Consider the following 15,948-nt stretch of genomic DNA (forward strand, 5'->3'; position numbering starts at 1 on the left):
TTATATTCAGTTAAGTTATTTATACCCAGCTGCAGATATTAATAGTTGAACATGAGAGGCCTTTTTTGCTTCGGTCATACTGTTGGTCCGTCTATTTGTCTGAGCTAAACGTTGTAAGTAGGGATAATGGCACCAAATGAAAGGCTCTTCTTATATTAATCCAAAATAATGAGAAATAATGTCCTTTCAGCATAATTTAAAGAATGAAAAGCAAAATTATAAAACAGGAATCGACAACTGTGGCATTGCTACAAAAAGACAAGCTAGGGGCAAAGGAAGTTTACAATCAACCATTGTGATGGGAAATAATCTATTCAAATTCATATTCCACTTCAGCTAATTAGATGGATTAAATCACATGCAAAGTAATCATGTGATGAGACATATGTTCTGACAGTAAGTCTTGCTGAAACTTCATATCTCAGTGTTTCTTGAAGTAGAAGTGGGAACTTCATTTGTGCTTAATTATAATATTCTGCCACTTCCCTTTTTGACATTTATCTATTATTTTATCTACATTTACCTACATTAGTTACTTACATTTTTTAAGTAAGAAACTTTAAGTAAGAAAGGTCTCAAACTTTTTGACAGTCAAGTTTGCTGTTATCGTCTTCTCTTCTAAGTAGTCAAAATTACCATGAATATTAAAATTATTTATCACATTGCTGGAGAGCATCTGTTCACTGATATGACTTGTGAGGTTGTGACACATGCTGCAACAGCAAAAAGAACAATCAGTTACATCTGAGTCAGGTGACAGAACTTCGTAGAAAAAAAACAGAAGCTGCTGGATGAACTTCCACTCATTAGATGACACGTTTATGATAGATGGTTTACTGAACTTTAACCAAGATGTGCTGTTAAATTGAATGATTTCATTTGGATGAATGAAAAGGCAACAGGAAAATAATTTGTGACTATTTTATGCATTTCCTAACCTACAGCATACCTCATAACAAATGCAAATCCAACATTGTAAACAGACCACAGTACTGTATAAGGGGGCTTCCACACTCCTCAGAAGGAAAACAAATAACACAACAATCCTTTTTAAGATAATTTGTAAAGTATCAATATACTTCTGATAAAGATGTTGTCAGTTTTATTTGTGAAGATCATGTGTCATTTGAAGTTGCAGAGTGACACCCACATTTCCATTGAGGGCCATGATGTCAAAGTGGGACATGTTGCATAAAAACAACCTTAACCAAACATGGGGAGGCATGTGACAGGAAGCCCTCCTTATTCAGCTCAGAAAGAAAACTTAGTAAATGGAATGGAATAAGCGTAAAGTGTCACATTACTGATATGATGTTACACTGTATGTACAGATGTGACATGACAAGCAAAGTCACAACATCAACAGCAGCACAAGACAAACTATCCTTGCTGCTTGTCTTTAGTCATATCTTCTTTGCAGCTCAAAGGTTTCTCCCTTCAACTGATCAATACTTCCAATTGCCGAGTCACTGCCGGTCCCTGTTAGAGATACTGTAATTATGACTCAAACCAGTGGCTATATGGGGAAATATATGTATTCTGGTAAACAAGAATATACAGTAATACATTTTCTCCACCCTGTGGGTAAAAACACTGAAACTATACATTGTGTGACTCTGGACTAGATGATTTATATAATTTCCTGTAAAGGTAGTATTAGTCATTGGAAGGTACACGGCCATCATTATTCACTTGTGTATATGTTTAGACATTCATATTGAGAAAATCTGCTTGTAAAATTGGGATTTTTTAATACACCTCTTTGCCAGTTTACACCTAAGTGTTTAAGATTTTGAAGTCTTACAAATAGTTGGAAAACTGCAGGAAGCTTTTAATCTTTTGTGTACATGAGCAGAATAAGAGGATAAACAACAGTAGATACCACCAGGATTCAATCTGAAGTTGCCTGTGTAAATAGGCAACTTTGCATTCACATGCCTACGAAACTGAAACAATTCACACAGCTGGCTAAAAATACACAGTTTTCTTTCTTCTTCCTCTCTTTTTTTCTTTTAGTTTTTCTTCGGGGGCGTTGCTATGACTTGCCCCGCTCCACCCATCTGTGACCTCATCAACTGAAACTTGATGCAGAGGGAGGGTCATCCGGGAACATAAGCTAGTGGGAACCTCTGCCAAAGCCAGGGTGGAGGGCAAGGAGACTATATAAGCACTCGGGTGTTCCTCATAGAGTTAATAAAACGTCTGGACACAGGAATCCAACCCTGAACTGTGGATCAGAGCTGAATTTTCTTCTTGTAGTCAAAGAGATCCAGCATGTCCGAAATGCTTGAAAACATCTTCACAGAGGTGAGTCAAAATATTCAGATTTATTTAATCCTTTTTGTATTTATTTCAAGCTTCATAAAATTAGAGGAAGTTTAGCTCTGTCGTTTACTCTAACAAGTTTTTATTTTGACTTCAGTGTTAGAGGGTTTCTTCACTTTACAAGCAAAACAAAGCCATTTGTTTCATGAAATCCAATATTCTATTTTCAGATTATATGCTTTATGATATGATTGATATGATATAATGATAGATTGTTTCTTAAAATCATATTACTTTTGGAAAGTTGTCATTTTCTTTAAGAAATCCAAGACATATGACATGAACTCATAAAAATGTCTGTGGTAGAAGTTAGATAATTATCTACACGTGACACATATTTATCTTATAATTCTCACTAAGTCTTGATGATTTTAATGACTACTTCGTCCTTCTTTTACAGAAATTTCTAAACTTGTCAATCAACGATGCCTTGCTCACGACTCGTTCTCAACTCAAAGCCCCGAGGCAGAATCAGTTAAACCGCTCAGCCTCCTTCTTTTCTCCCTCCTGCCACTCTGCCTCTTCAAGCCTTAGTTTGAGCACTGAGCATGTTAATAGTGATGACAGCGGTAGCTCTCCCTGGTCATCAAACATTTGGAGCCAAGCCCCTGTCTCCAAACAAAATCAGCTCTCTTTCCGGCCTGACCGCTCAATGAGCCTGACAGAGCCCAGTAGCAGCCTGCTCTCCTCTTTTGGACAACTGAACAACCTGGAGCCGTTTTCTCTGAGTCCTGCAACTACTGTGGCTCCTCCACCAGGTTTCCCTCCCTCGTCTAACCTCCCAGCCCAGGCTCCACCAGCGCTGTCTTCTAATCGTTACAAGACTGAGCTGTGCCGTGGCTTTCAGGAGACCGGCAGTTGCAAGTATGGTAGTAAGTGTCAGTTTGCCCATGGTGAGGCAGAACTGCGAGGACTGTACCGTCATCCCAAGTACAAGACAGAGCCCTGCAGAACCTTCTACAACTTTGGTTACTGTCCCTATGGCTCACGCTGCCACTTCATCCATGAGGAGAAAATCAGTGGAGGTCCGCTGTCATCTGCCAAATTCCAGAGGCACCCACCACCCACAGCAATCAGTTCTCACAACCCACGCCACCAGCTTCGCCAGAGTCTCAGCTTTGCTGGGTTTATGGGCTCGTCACGCAGCTCATCTCCTCCATCATTCCCTTCAACCTTCAATGATCCCAACCAGGGGTTCAGCCGTGCTCCTTCTGTTTCCCCACCTCCTGCTGATCTTCTCTCCCCAGTGTTTGGTGACTCCGTGTCACGAGAAGCAACAGTATTCCAGTTTGGCGACCAGCAGACCCGTGCCAGCAATGGAGACATCCATAACATTCCTCTCATCTTGGAACCAAAGGCCTCATGCTGTGTGTGTGGCCATGGAAATAACTTCAACAGCAACAATAGCAAAATCTTCACCAGCATGGAGGATGGGCCACAGCAGGACAGCACTATGCTGTTTCCTGGTGTTGGGATCCACGGAGGGTTTGTGAAGCCTGCTGGGCTGCAACGTTTCTCCTCTGAGGACTCCCTGGAGGACAGCTACAGCAGCAGCAGCTCCAGTGGGAGTGAGTCTCCAACCTTTGATGCTTCCGCCACCAAGAGGCTCACTGTGTTTGAGCGTCTGTCCCTGTCCGACTAAATGGATCCAAAGGGAAGGAACAGTGAAGCGACACTTAAGAAACATTTCTGTTTCTGGACTTTCTTTAAAACTACTCTTCAGAACAAGATGACACAATAACACTTAAGATCTTTGTAAAAATCTAACTCTTTTTCACAAACTACTTACACTGAGATGATTTTTAGTACCCAAATGTTATCAGACTTTATTTTTATACTTCTAAATATTGTGTAGCCTATTAGACCTTTGTATGTGGTCTTCCATAAGAATTACCTCCTCTGCAGGTCTTGACATGGCCAGAACATAGTCTGGTTTATTGTTAATCTTTTGTGATCAAAATGGCTTATCTTTAGTAATAATTATTAATGTCTGTGCCTTAAAGATTTTCCCTGCCTTATGGGCTATTCATTCTCTGTGCCACAAACAGTATGTCTGATTCAGTAGCCTTAATCAGTGAGACCTGACATGTGTCTATGATATGCACTTTACAGCTAATTTAAATGGGAGAAAATCCCAGTAGCATTCAACCAAAGCTTCATCTTTCACTTGGCTATGTGTATGTGTGTATGCAGTGATTGTGCGTGTGTGTATTCATGTGAAAGTGTCTGTGACCCAGGGTGCAAGCAAATATTGCAGAAGCATTGAAGTGTGCTTATTGATTTGAATATCTGTGTCCTGGCACACTTGATACGATTTTGATTTTGTGAAACGTTCTGTTATATTTGCAGTTAATTGCGCCTGTTTTTGGTTTTGTTTTGTTTTCTTTGCCCCGTTTATTGGACAGCCTGGTTCAGGGAACACCGCAGTATTCCATTTGGTTATTGGTTGCCTTGTGTTGTTTAACTTAAACTAATATATTTATTATATTTATTTGTGTTTAAATAAGAAAAAAAATGTATTTTGTACTTTATTTATGAAAAAAGATATTTCAGACTTTTTGAGATACCAATGTGAGAAAAACCTGTAAAAAAAATAGAATCTTATATTTTTAATTGTCTGAAAGGGACAAAAATAAATTACTGAATAAAAACCTGATTGTATCCCTTAGTTGACTTGTGTTATCACGTGAAACATTGACCCTTGTTTTGCACATAACTTGAAAAGTTAAACAATATAATCTACTTTGCATCTTCACACATTCCTCAACCATAACATCTTTTAGATGTAGACACAGACATTTTAACCTGGAACAGCACAGGTGTATCCATGATGGCCATGATAAGCCAACTGGAAGCATGAAGAAAAGCAGGACACTCCCCTAGAAGAAGGCAGCCATCCTGAACTTTTGCTTAAATAAAAACTTAAACATCTGCTAAGAAAAATGGTTGTTATACAGAAACATGATGTAAACTGTGACCTGTTCCAAGCAAGTAAGTCTCTAAAGAACACAGTTAACATTTTCGCAAATATCCCCCAGTTTTTCAGGGCAGTGTCAGAAAATAATTTTTTGAATTAACCAGAAAGATGTGAGTGAGTGTAAGGCTAACTTAAGAAGTAATATGGCACCGTTATACATTGTGTAAGATAGGCCTAGCTATATAATTATTCTTTAGTACTCCAAGTAACGCCAGAAAGAAAAGGCCAGCATGTGTTTGTGTGTGAACAAACATTAACTTCCCAGCTTGTTCATAAGATCAGAGTCTGAAAGGCTTTGTGGAACAAAAGTAGAAACATGCGGAAATCCACAAAGCTGGGCATTAAAAAAAAGTCCTTTCATTCAGCAAAACAAGAAAAACAACCTTACAGATGTAAATCCCAGCAAGTTTAACTCTTGGCATTGAGGAGAAAATTTCCTGAACGCATCTTAAATATTGATTTAGCTTTTTTTTTTTTTTTTTTTTTCCCCCCATTTTCTTTTCCATTTTGAAATCAAATTTTGCAGCCATTTGTTTTTTTAACAGAACAAATATTGCGGAACTGTCAATGATCAACTACAAAGTTGCTGTTGTCACAACACTCTTTACTTAAGTCACCTGATTCTGAGCACAACACACACAGCAAACACATGCACATATTCACATACACAGGTGCACACACCCAAAGATCCAATCTGGACAGAAGGAATTAAAGTAATTGCTCATTACGTACTCCACAGGTAAGCCAAAGACTTTGAGATAATGTTATCAGAAGATACTTAAGCAAAGAACAGAAAGAGAGTACACTTTATAGTTGTGGACTGGAAAGAAAGAAACTAAAACAACTGGCTTCTAAAGGCCTAAATCTAGAAAATTGTTCTAAGTGGTAAAAAGCTTGAGTTAGGAAAAAAGGAAATTATTTCAGTGGCCTCTTTTTTTTTTCAACTTTGCAGCGGTTCAGCCCACTTGCAGGTTGAAAACTAAGACTGGCTACTTTGTCCTGAAAAAACATGGTAACAAGCAAAATGTGAGTACTCCCTCATCCTCCCCTCCCACTCATTCTGTCACAATCTGTGGATTAAGCATTACAGTTGAGAAATCTTTCAACCCCAAACTATCGTCAACCATTACAAGAATGACGAAGTATGTTATGTAACTTTATTTACTAACCAGGTCATGGAAAATGTCTCTTTCCTTGGAAAAGATCAAAATCTGACTGGTAAATGCACCATTATATATTAAGAAAATGGTAATTTAAAGGTGCAGTTTTTGACAAAATCAAAGGTCAATGACAGAAAAATTATATTATACATTATTAAAAACAGTTTCTATTGATATCTAAACACTTTAACAAAATAAGTTATATTTTTATTCCCTTTACAATGACCCATATCTACTTGCTGTGGGTCCACAGACATGGCAGGTGCCATATTTGTGTCACCATTTTTACTACAGTGTCTATAAATGGACAAACCATTCGGGATGAGCAATGACTTGAAAAGCACATATATGTGCACAATTATCATATATTTAGCTATAGTGCATTTTTGCTATACCTGAGGCCACTGGATCCACGCACAGATTTAAACATGATTTTGTCTGGAAGAAATTTGGTCACTGACAGCCACCGTCCATTCACAGCTGGGAATTTGAAGCAATTTTCTTCCATCTTTTTCCATCTTTACTAGTAGATGTCAGTAAGTCTTACACATTGTACTTTGAAGCTTTACCTTGGTGCTCCCCCTGAAATCTTCTGTTTATTTCTGGGTTTTCTGCAGTTTGGAAGGCAAATTAATGTACAGCACCACCAAAGGATGCAAACCATGAAAAAGACAGAAAAGCAGCATGGCAGACAGAATCTTTTAAGTAAAGTTACAGCGTCTGATGGTTATTCTTCCACTTATGATGCTAACTTTTACTTTAATATTGTTTTACTGCCCTCTACTGTTCAAAGTGTTACGCTTCGTGTGATAAAAAAAAAAATGGAGCACCATTTCGCTGAGTCATTGCCATGACTCATTTTGAAGTGCAACATGAAGTAAGAGGGTTAAAACACAAAAAGGAGAAATAGCCTTATTGCAAAAATACTGCTATGTGTAATGCTGGATAAGCTTTTTGAAAACTGGACCTAATTAAAAAGACCGTAACCAAAATGATAGAGATAAAGCTGTAAAGAAATCACCAACAGAGCGCCAACCAGAGTCCTGATCTGAAACCTGTTTAGAATCCTTGGAAGGAAATCAATGACCAAAACGATGGCAAAGAAACCCTCCACCCCCAAAGCCACTCAGATCCTTTAGATTCCAACATACACACCATGTTTTGTCTATTCTTTATGTAATTTCTTGTGAGCAGAAATATAGATGTTAAATTAAAATTCACTACAGTCAAAAAGTGTTTTTTTGTTTTTTTTTTGTTGTTGTTTTTTTTTTATAATTTAGTGTAGTCAGCATCTGCAGAGTATAGGAAATAAAAGAGGGTTTGAACAACCATCAGTTGGTGTTTCTAATATAAATACTTTCATTTCCTGTGTAAAAATGGCTTGATTTAGAAAAAATAAACACTTTTTCACCCATTTATGTCCTTAAAAAATAGTGGGGGGATTTCACAGCTCATATAAAAATAATAAAAAGACGACTGTCCCATTTTCATGTTTGTAGAGCAGATTTTTGCGGCTCATGTGCACTACTTACAAGCAGGTGTTAACACCTGATGTCGTTGGTATCATTGATTATTGTGAAAGTATAGGAAAGATGCAAAATTGAGGTTTGTATGCTCAGATCTTAAATTCTAATTTCTGAATGATGTTTGCATGCCCAAACTGTAGGATCAGCTTGTAAAATCATATCTTAGTCCATTTATTTATTTATTTATTTTTTTTATTTAATTTAAGTAGGAAACTCCCATTGGAATTTAAAACCTCTTTGTTAGAGGATTCCTAAGGATAGGCAGTAGCAAAAACAACAGTTACACAATTGCACAATTAAAATAGACATAAGAAAACAAATTGCAAAGACTACAAAAACAAACAAAAGAAATAATAACTTCTTTCAGGGGTTTCAACCTCAACAACTTTGAGTTCTAAAAGGATAGCAAACCATGTCCCAACATACTGTACAACATACACCAACACGTGTAGCTTTACATTCTCTACAGATAAAGTGTTTATTACAGCACATATGTTCCCATGCCAAGCCACTGTGGATCCTTACATGGCCCTGGAGTGGCAGTTTTTGGGTGTATGGACTTCAGGACTCAATTTTCTTCACTGATTGCACCTGTGTAAATGTAGGTGAAAGGTTTGACTGGCCATGCTTTGATTGCTTTTGTAGTCAAATTACATCCTTATTTTTAAATACTCTTTCTACCCAGTCGCACTCTATGTTGCAGCCAACAAGCCAGGTCACAATAACATGCAATCAGTGTGAGAGTTTCCAAGTTTCCAAGGTATTTTTTACAAAATGCTCTAAGGACCAGTTCATTAACCAAACTCTCATGATGCAACTAAGCGTCTCATGATCTAAACCAGAAGGCTTGAAGCGATAATATTATTCTTTAATATTTAAGTATGATAAATAAGCTTCTTAATAAAGCAGGATTACATGCATAATATGCATGTAGACCACACATGAACTGCCACACAGATCATCTACCCATGCACCATTACAGAAAAGTCCTCCTCATTCCAACTTCTGAGATATTTTGCAAGACAGGGAGAGGGAGAGCAAGAAGGTCCCAGAAGAAACAAGAGAAAACAGCAATAAGTGAGAACTGGACGGGAAGGAAGGAGGAAATATTTGAGTTGTGACCTCACAGTAACAGACGGGAAGTGCTCTCCTTTTATAGCAATGTTCTCTCTTTCTCTGGCACATTCCTCTACAACACACTTTACTCCACCCCTCCTCCTGTCCTCGTTTCCTCCAACTTCACTTCTGTGACGCAAACACAACTGGGAATGTGGGAGGAGATAGACAAGGAGGAGGAAGAAGGGGCTGGTGAACTCTGTGAAGCAGAAGGCAAAAAAATTCCCTGAACATGTCTCTTCTGGCTCTCTTCACCACTTCTCTTTTTCTTTCACTCCCGTTTTCCTTGCTGAACCTTTACTTTCACTGATGGGTCTCATTTTCCACTAGAGTAATTTGTAACAACAAGCTCTTTTCAACATTTTTTACTAAGCTTCAAAACTGACTTAAAAACTGTTGTCAGACCAGTTCCAAGTATTATTTAAGTTTAATATCTAAAAAAAAAATCATTGTGCTTTATATTTAAGTACAGCGGAGCTCATTGAGTTCAGCCTCTTATAAAGTTCATTACTTTTATGTTCACAAGGCAATGCACTGAATATTGGGGAGTTGTACGTACCAACTTAAAAAGCACATGACTTATTTAGCCACCAAAATTGCTATTACATGTTATAACTCAGTACCTTCCTATTTTAAAGAACAAGAAGTGAATCTAGTTGAGTATGTATGAAATGTTCAGAAAAGCAGAAACGCCACCAATGTGCTGCACACATAGAAATCCAGACTGATAACATGGATGGTAGACTTGTTTTATGAATTTGTGCACTAGTGTTTGTCTATAAAGTTATGGAATGTAAAACAATATAATATGAATACACAAATAAACTCATGTGACACTAATATGAGGGATACTTTATCGGCAATCCTCCTGTTCTGTGTCCTGTTCTCAGAACAACCAACAATACCAACAATGTTGTTAAAAATTTAAAATAACAGTTTAATTGTAGCTGCTGATGTATAAATTATCCTTGCAAAATATTTGATCATATTCATCACCTTTTAATAAGACTTCCCCTTGCCAGCCTATTATTTGTTTGTCTGAATATGTTTTGTAACCTGGATCTTTCTGTAGGGAAACTATTGTTGTTTGTTTGGGTTATTTTTCTCCCAAAGCAAAGTATCAAATGGCAGTCTGACTTATTTCAAGGCACCATTACAATGTACCCGAAAGAAAGACTAACGGTCGCGTTTAGATAAAGGTTTGGTGTCTTGGAGCATTAAGTGTCAATACCCTGTGTACACTTCACAACCTATATAGTCTGATCTATTGCATCAGGGTGTTGGGCAGAAGAAGAAAGTCCCTTCAGTTAGTTTCACATCTGTTTGTGTTATTAATGCAGCTCTTTCACAACATGCTGGCCCAAGTATGTTCAAGGCACACTTCCTGTTCATGCTCACACTCGGTATATGCTTCTCCTTTTAGACTTCACACTTCCTGTTTTTATGTTCTTGCCTTATTATAGCATGCAAATAAATTAGCACAGTGTTGGAGGGTTTATTAACAACAGGCACATGACTCACACAGTAGAATAAAAACAACTTTCTGTGTCATTGTTGTTTTATTTCTATACCAGAACATTTTGAGTTGTTTATAATCAACATTTTCATGTTAATCTTTTTACTGTAGAGGCTTTACTCATTTTTTCCTCCTCTAATTTAGTTTTATTTAGGCATTTGGGTTCACTTTCATCAAATCAGAGATGTTTCCATGCACAACAGGAGGTTGTTTTCATTGATAACTTACTGGTGGCTACTTTCTTTCTTCTTCAAATCTCACAATGACAAAGTTGGTGATAAGATGGCAAACAGAAGCCTGCACAAGACACTTAGTGAAGAACCCCACCAAGACCACCAGTAAAAGTTTCACTGTATACACCATTTAGATGTATCACTCCCACAACTTATGTTAAATTTGAGAAAAGAAAAATACTGATCTTGTTATGGCTTTAGTTACATCAGAAATGTGCAACCGTCACTTCTCACTTCTTTATAATTTGCTTCCAAACAGTCAGACTTCCGTGTATCTTTTAAAGCAATCAATTCTTCTCCAGACTTTCTAAATGTTTTTCTTTCCACACTACAGCTTTTAACATACCTTGTACCAGTCCTTGTACCTGACCATTTTCAGTCAAATATGATTTCTACTGACCTGTGGATTATTCAGGCATGAAAAATGCCACTCACAGGATGAATAAGTGTTGCATTTACATGACAGAACACTTCAAGAAGCCTGTAACTATTCCTGAAGACAAAAAAGTTTGTCAGAGGGTTCTTTTTTTCATCAAACTGTTATTAGGAAAAATAGCCCTCATTTATACCACTGAGACCTGTTTACACAAACACTATACATTATCAGGGCACTTTTAAAACTAGATTTTCCATATTTAGACATTTTCACCTATGAAAACCAATGTCTAGACACATTACCACACAAGAGATTATCCCTTATAGACTTATTCTCAAAAGTCATGTAGCTGGCTTGTGCTGTTCCTAAAATTTGCTTGATGATTTCATAACAAAACTTCCTAAATCTCAGTCCTTCCAGACACTTTTATTGGCATCACCATATAAATAATCCTTCTTCTGTAGTCCACAATGTTCATATTTATTTGGTTTTAAACTCATTACAATCACAAAAACTTAATAAAATACACTGTAGACTTTGTAAAGTTGTCAACAACTTTTTTAATGTGCAGTCCAACTCATTTGGATATTTGCCTTCTCATGTGTAGTTCCTCTGAGTAATGTCTAGAGAACATCAACACCTTGACTTTACTTTATTTCACTTTTTTATTAAGCTGTTTAGAATAATCATTTTTCCAAATTTCCTTTGACAGTTTCAGTGTCACAGCGTTCTAGTTAAGGCCTAATCTTTAAAACCACGGCACTAAGGGGAGGTGTTTATTGGCTCAGCTGCTTCTTGTCAGTTGTCGTGTTATTTTAGGTCCTGTATTTAATTTTTTAGCCAAAATCAGCAGAGGGCTTGTGGCTGCTGAGCCAATTCATGACACAGCATAGACATTGAGGCCTGGAGCACAATAGGCCTCTTTGTGAGCAAAGGCTCACGCACATATGCACAGATACACAGTGCTATGTTTAAACAGGTGGGCACAAAATGGTTAGGAGGTTGTGTGCATGAGTGTGTGTTGTGAGTTTGGTTATTAAAAGGAAAGGAATGGATATGCCATATGTGTGTTTAGCCTTGGCTGACCTCCCAGGAATACATACCACAGTGACACTAGCAGTGCTGACACTAGCAAAATTCCTTCTTATGAAAATAAGCATCATGGAAACAGAAAGGAGTGGAGTGTGGACGAAAAAGGCAGAAAGAGAGCAAAACATGACACAAATGTATACAAGCATGCAAGCTGGACACAATACCTTATATATGCAGTAAAATGAAGATAATGTACTGACTTGAGAGGACTATCAGCAAACAGGTTGACGGCGACCCCCTCCCACATATGACCACAGATTTGCTGATTTAAAGATGTAGTGAACAAGCCAAAAATAAACTTTGCTTAAATGCCCACGCATACAGTGCTGTTCCATGTTCCTCTTCACTATTTTAGCCTTTTAATGATCTCGTGTTGTTGTCTTGTTAGGACAGTTTCAGAGTTATAACAATGCCTTTTTGTTACAAAACTAAGGGTCTCCCCACAACTTCATGCTACTGGGATTTTTAAAATGATTTTGTCATGAAAAAGTAGTGGTGAAAGACCAGAAAAATCAAGAAACTACAGATTAATTCAAATTCAAGGTGCTGACACAGGAGTCAACCACAAGCTGTACTGAACTGGTGCACCTCAAATAGGGAAGTTTGCGTGTATTGCCTGCATGTACACGCAAAGAAGGGCTGAGCTTATGGGAAGTGACTTGCTGACTGAGGTGAATTACAGGTTTTGATGGCTGTAAAAGGAGGAAACAGAGGATTATATGATGCTGGGAAGTGTTTGCTCTGCAGCTTGACAACAAGTTGTTTAGCACTGGCTGACAACAGGAATAAACTAATGGCATCGAAGGGGCTTTTTCATAATAGTTGTTTCCAAGGTTTCATTGGCTACTCTCTGGTTGCTTTTGTGAGATTATAGCCTTTCTGTGTCTGGCAAATATTTTACAAAATGACCTACATTATTGCTGTCTCTGTAACAATATCCCACAGAAAAACTCCCAAACAAGAAGAAAGTAACCGTGAATGTGTGCTAAGCCATTGAGATATTTTCTGTCCAAACCGACTGACCACAGGTACACATTCAGAGCTGCCATCCTTATAAGAAAAACAGTATATCCAAAAACTTTACTAAATATTTAAATTATTTCTTTATATATATATACTCATTTTACTTCTGGCTCAGTTTTGACACAAAATAACTATCGTTTGGTTTAGATAAAGTTTAGAGTTTAAGTTAAAATAGGGCATTTTTAACATAGTGGTTGCAAGAAGGTTAGGTTGGAACAGTCATGTTCAAAAGAGACAACTTGTGATTTTAAACTAGACACAAAAAGTGATCTTTTGTCATTATGGTTATACTAATAATATGCAGTTACGATTATGGAACAGTTTTAATTAAGAGAAAGGGCAAATCTACTCTAAAGTGAAAGTCCAAAGTTTTTGTTGACCCAACATCCCTGGTCCTCAACTCCAGCTATAATATTTACAGTACTGCTTCAAAAGTGAGATGTACAGAGGGGCCATCAAGGACAAAACCATTACTGGGTCATGCTCTTATGTAGCAATGGTGGATTATTCATCTTTGTTATGTCATACCCAAGCTCTGTCCAGGCCATTCATTCTTATTTGGATCTTAAAACAATAATGAATGGACTGTAATTGTCATGGACTAAAAAAGCATTAGGGATATACACTTTTTTATTATAGTGTAAGCACTATTTCAATTCTAGATAAAAGTGACAAAAACACGGATAAATGAGTGTTAAAACCACTGTGCTGTGGTGCTTTTGTGAATCAGTTACCGTCCTTGCTAAGTACCCTGAGATGATGCACCTTTATGTATCATCCTCTATAAGAGTGGGATTTGTTTTCAACAATGTAACACTGATAGAGGTCCCTATGTTTCTCTGCAGAACATTGCATTATAACATGGTATTATCTTGGAAAATGTTTAAAAACTGGTGTAATCATCAAGAATTCAATTCAAATCTAATATTAAACATCTACACACAAAAAAGTCTTTATATGTATGATAAAGACACTAAACTCATTAAAGAAAATAATTTTTACCATATAGAGACATGCTAACAGGCTTGCAGAATGGTAAAAAAAAACATGGAAACTACTGGGGGATGTTGGCACAGGAAACAGTGTGGCAGTGACACTTCCTATAACACGTACTGCATCCACCCACTCAGACAAGCAATATCTTATTTGATTGGTATCCAGAAGGGACAAGGAAGTGGTTTAAAATTAGACCTAAATGTATAAATGGCACATGCACAGGTGTGCAAAAGGTCAATATTTTTTAACAAGTTTCCTAGATACCAACATAAAAATAAAAGAGTGTCCGGCGTCATGTGCTATAAGGCTTCAAATCCATCAATTTCCCTTTGATCAAACACGCAGATCAATATTATGAGTTGTTGCCTGGAAACAGTTGAATGAGTGCAACTCTGAGCACACAGACCAGGACTCATCCTTTTGGCATACATTTAGTTTCATGGAGACAGACACACACCAGCGCTCACATCTACTGAACAAACTACTGCAGCATTACTCCACTTCTTGACTCAGAGATAGAAAAAAGGCCTCCAGTATATTCACATTAAGTTTCCACAGCTGAGATGCTCTCTAGCATGAGCTGAGACTGAAATGTGAGTGATGAAATAAATTACACCACTTAAATGGAGTAATGAATGAACATAAGACTAAACCTATCTGCCTACCAGTAACCTATCTCTTACTGGATAGCAAGAAGGTCAAACACAGAAAAACACTGTCAAGTAAACAAACTGATGACATACACATAAGCTTTTTTTACCATGATTAGTGTCCTGATGATTATGTCTGGAGAATTACAGATTTTACACAAGATACCAACAAACATTTAAATTGTAATCAGCTTTCTTATATACTGCAAGGTAAAAATCTGTGTTTCCAACTACGAAAAATTTAAACTGAGCATGAAAAAGTATTTCTAATATCTTTATGTGGATGACATCCATCTGAACACAGGTAGCGGCGGAGGTTTGGTTTTAGATCTCCTAGATCTCAGCACTGCTTCCTCATCCTTTTACACCAACTGAAAGGTTGGGTGGGAATCTCCAGTCTGGTTGTGAACTGGTTTGAATCCTACTTGAAAGACAGGAGCTACTTTATAACAGTTGGTAACTATAGATTTACTTAAACAGCGATGACGTGCAATGCGGAGTTCCCCAAGACTCGATTTTGGTCCTATTGTTCCTCACCTAAATGCTCTCACTAGTTTGGATCATAGAGACAAACAAAAAAATCCTATCCTAATTATGCTGCTAACACACACTTTTTCACCAAGGGACTATGGTCCCATACAAAGTTTAAATGTTTGCCTCGGTTAAACTGAATGTGCCAGAATTTTCTTCAGCTAAATAAAGATCAATCTAAAATCACTGACTCTAAAAGTCAAAGATGAACATTCAAAGATTAGCTTCAGTCAGCAATGTTAAAACAAATGAACTAAGCCAGAAATCTTGGTGTCATTTTGGACTCTGAGCTAAATTTTAACATCTATATCATAGCAGTTCTCAAATCAGTCTTTTAGTACACGAAGTATATGTTTTGAATAAAGAGATTAATGGCTCAAAAACATACTCATGCATTTGTTTCAATACATTTGACTGATGATTATGA

At 37.3% G+C, this 15,948-nt stretch overlaps 1 protein-coding gene across 1 annotated transcript; it reads left to right on the top strand.

Moving 5' to 3' along the window:
* Positions 1-2,151: 2,151 nt before the first annotated feature.
* zgc:162730 (uncharacterized protein LOC564559 homolog) lies at positions 2,152-4,981 on the top strand. Its single transcript, XM_041994931.1, has 2 exons — positions 2,152-2,307; positions 2,726-4,981. The coding sequence occupies exons 1-2, from the start codon at positions 2,275-2,277 to the stop codon at positions 3,965-3,967; spliced, it is 1,275 nt and encodes a 424-aa protein (XP_041850865.1). The 5' UTR covers positions 2,152-2,274; the 3' UTR covers positions 3,968-4,981.
* Positions 4,982-15,948: the final 10,967 nt, after the last annotated feature.

This window comes from Melanotaenia boesemani, chromosome 9, assembly GCF_017639745.1.
Source record: "Melanotaenia boesemani isolate fMelBoe1 chromosome 9, fMelBoe1.pri, whole genome shotgun sequence".
NCBI lineage: Eukaryota > Metazoa > Chordata > Actinopteri > Atheriniformes > Melanotaeniidae > Melanotaenia > Melanotaenia boesemani.

What these genes read in the sequence shown, in the direction of transcription:
- zgc:162730 (XM_041994931.1), top strand. Translation starts at nt 2,275, where the DNA reads ATGTCCGAAATGCTTGAAAACATCTTCACAGAG. An exon ending in TTGAAAACATCTTCACAGAG is followed by an intron (nt 2,308 to 2,725) that starts GTGAGTCAAAAT and finishes CTTCTTTTACAG; the next exon opens with AAATTTCTAAACTTGTCAAT.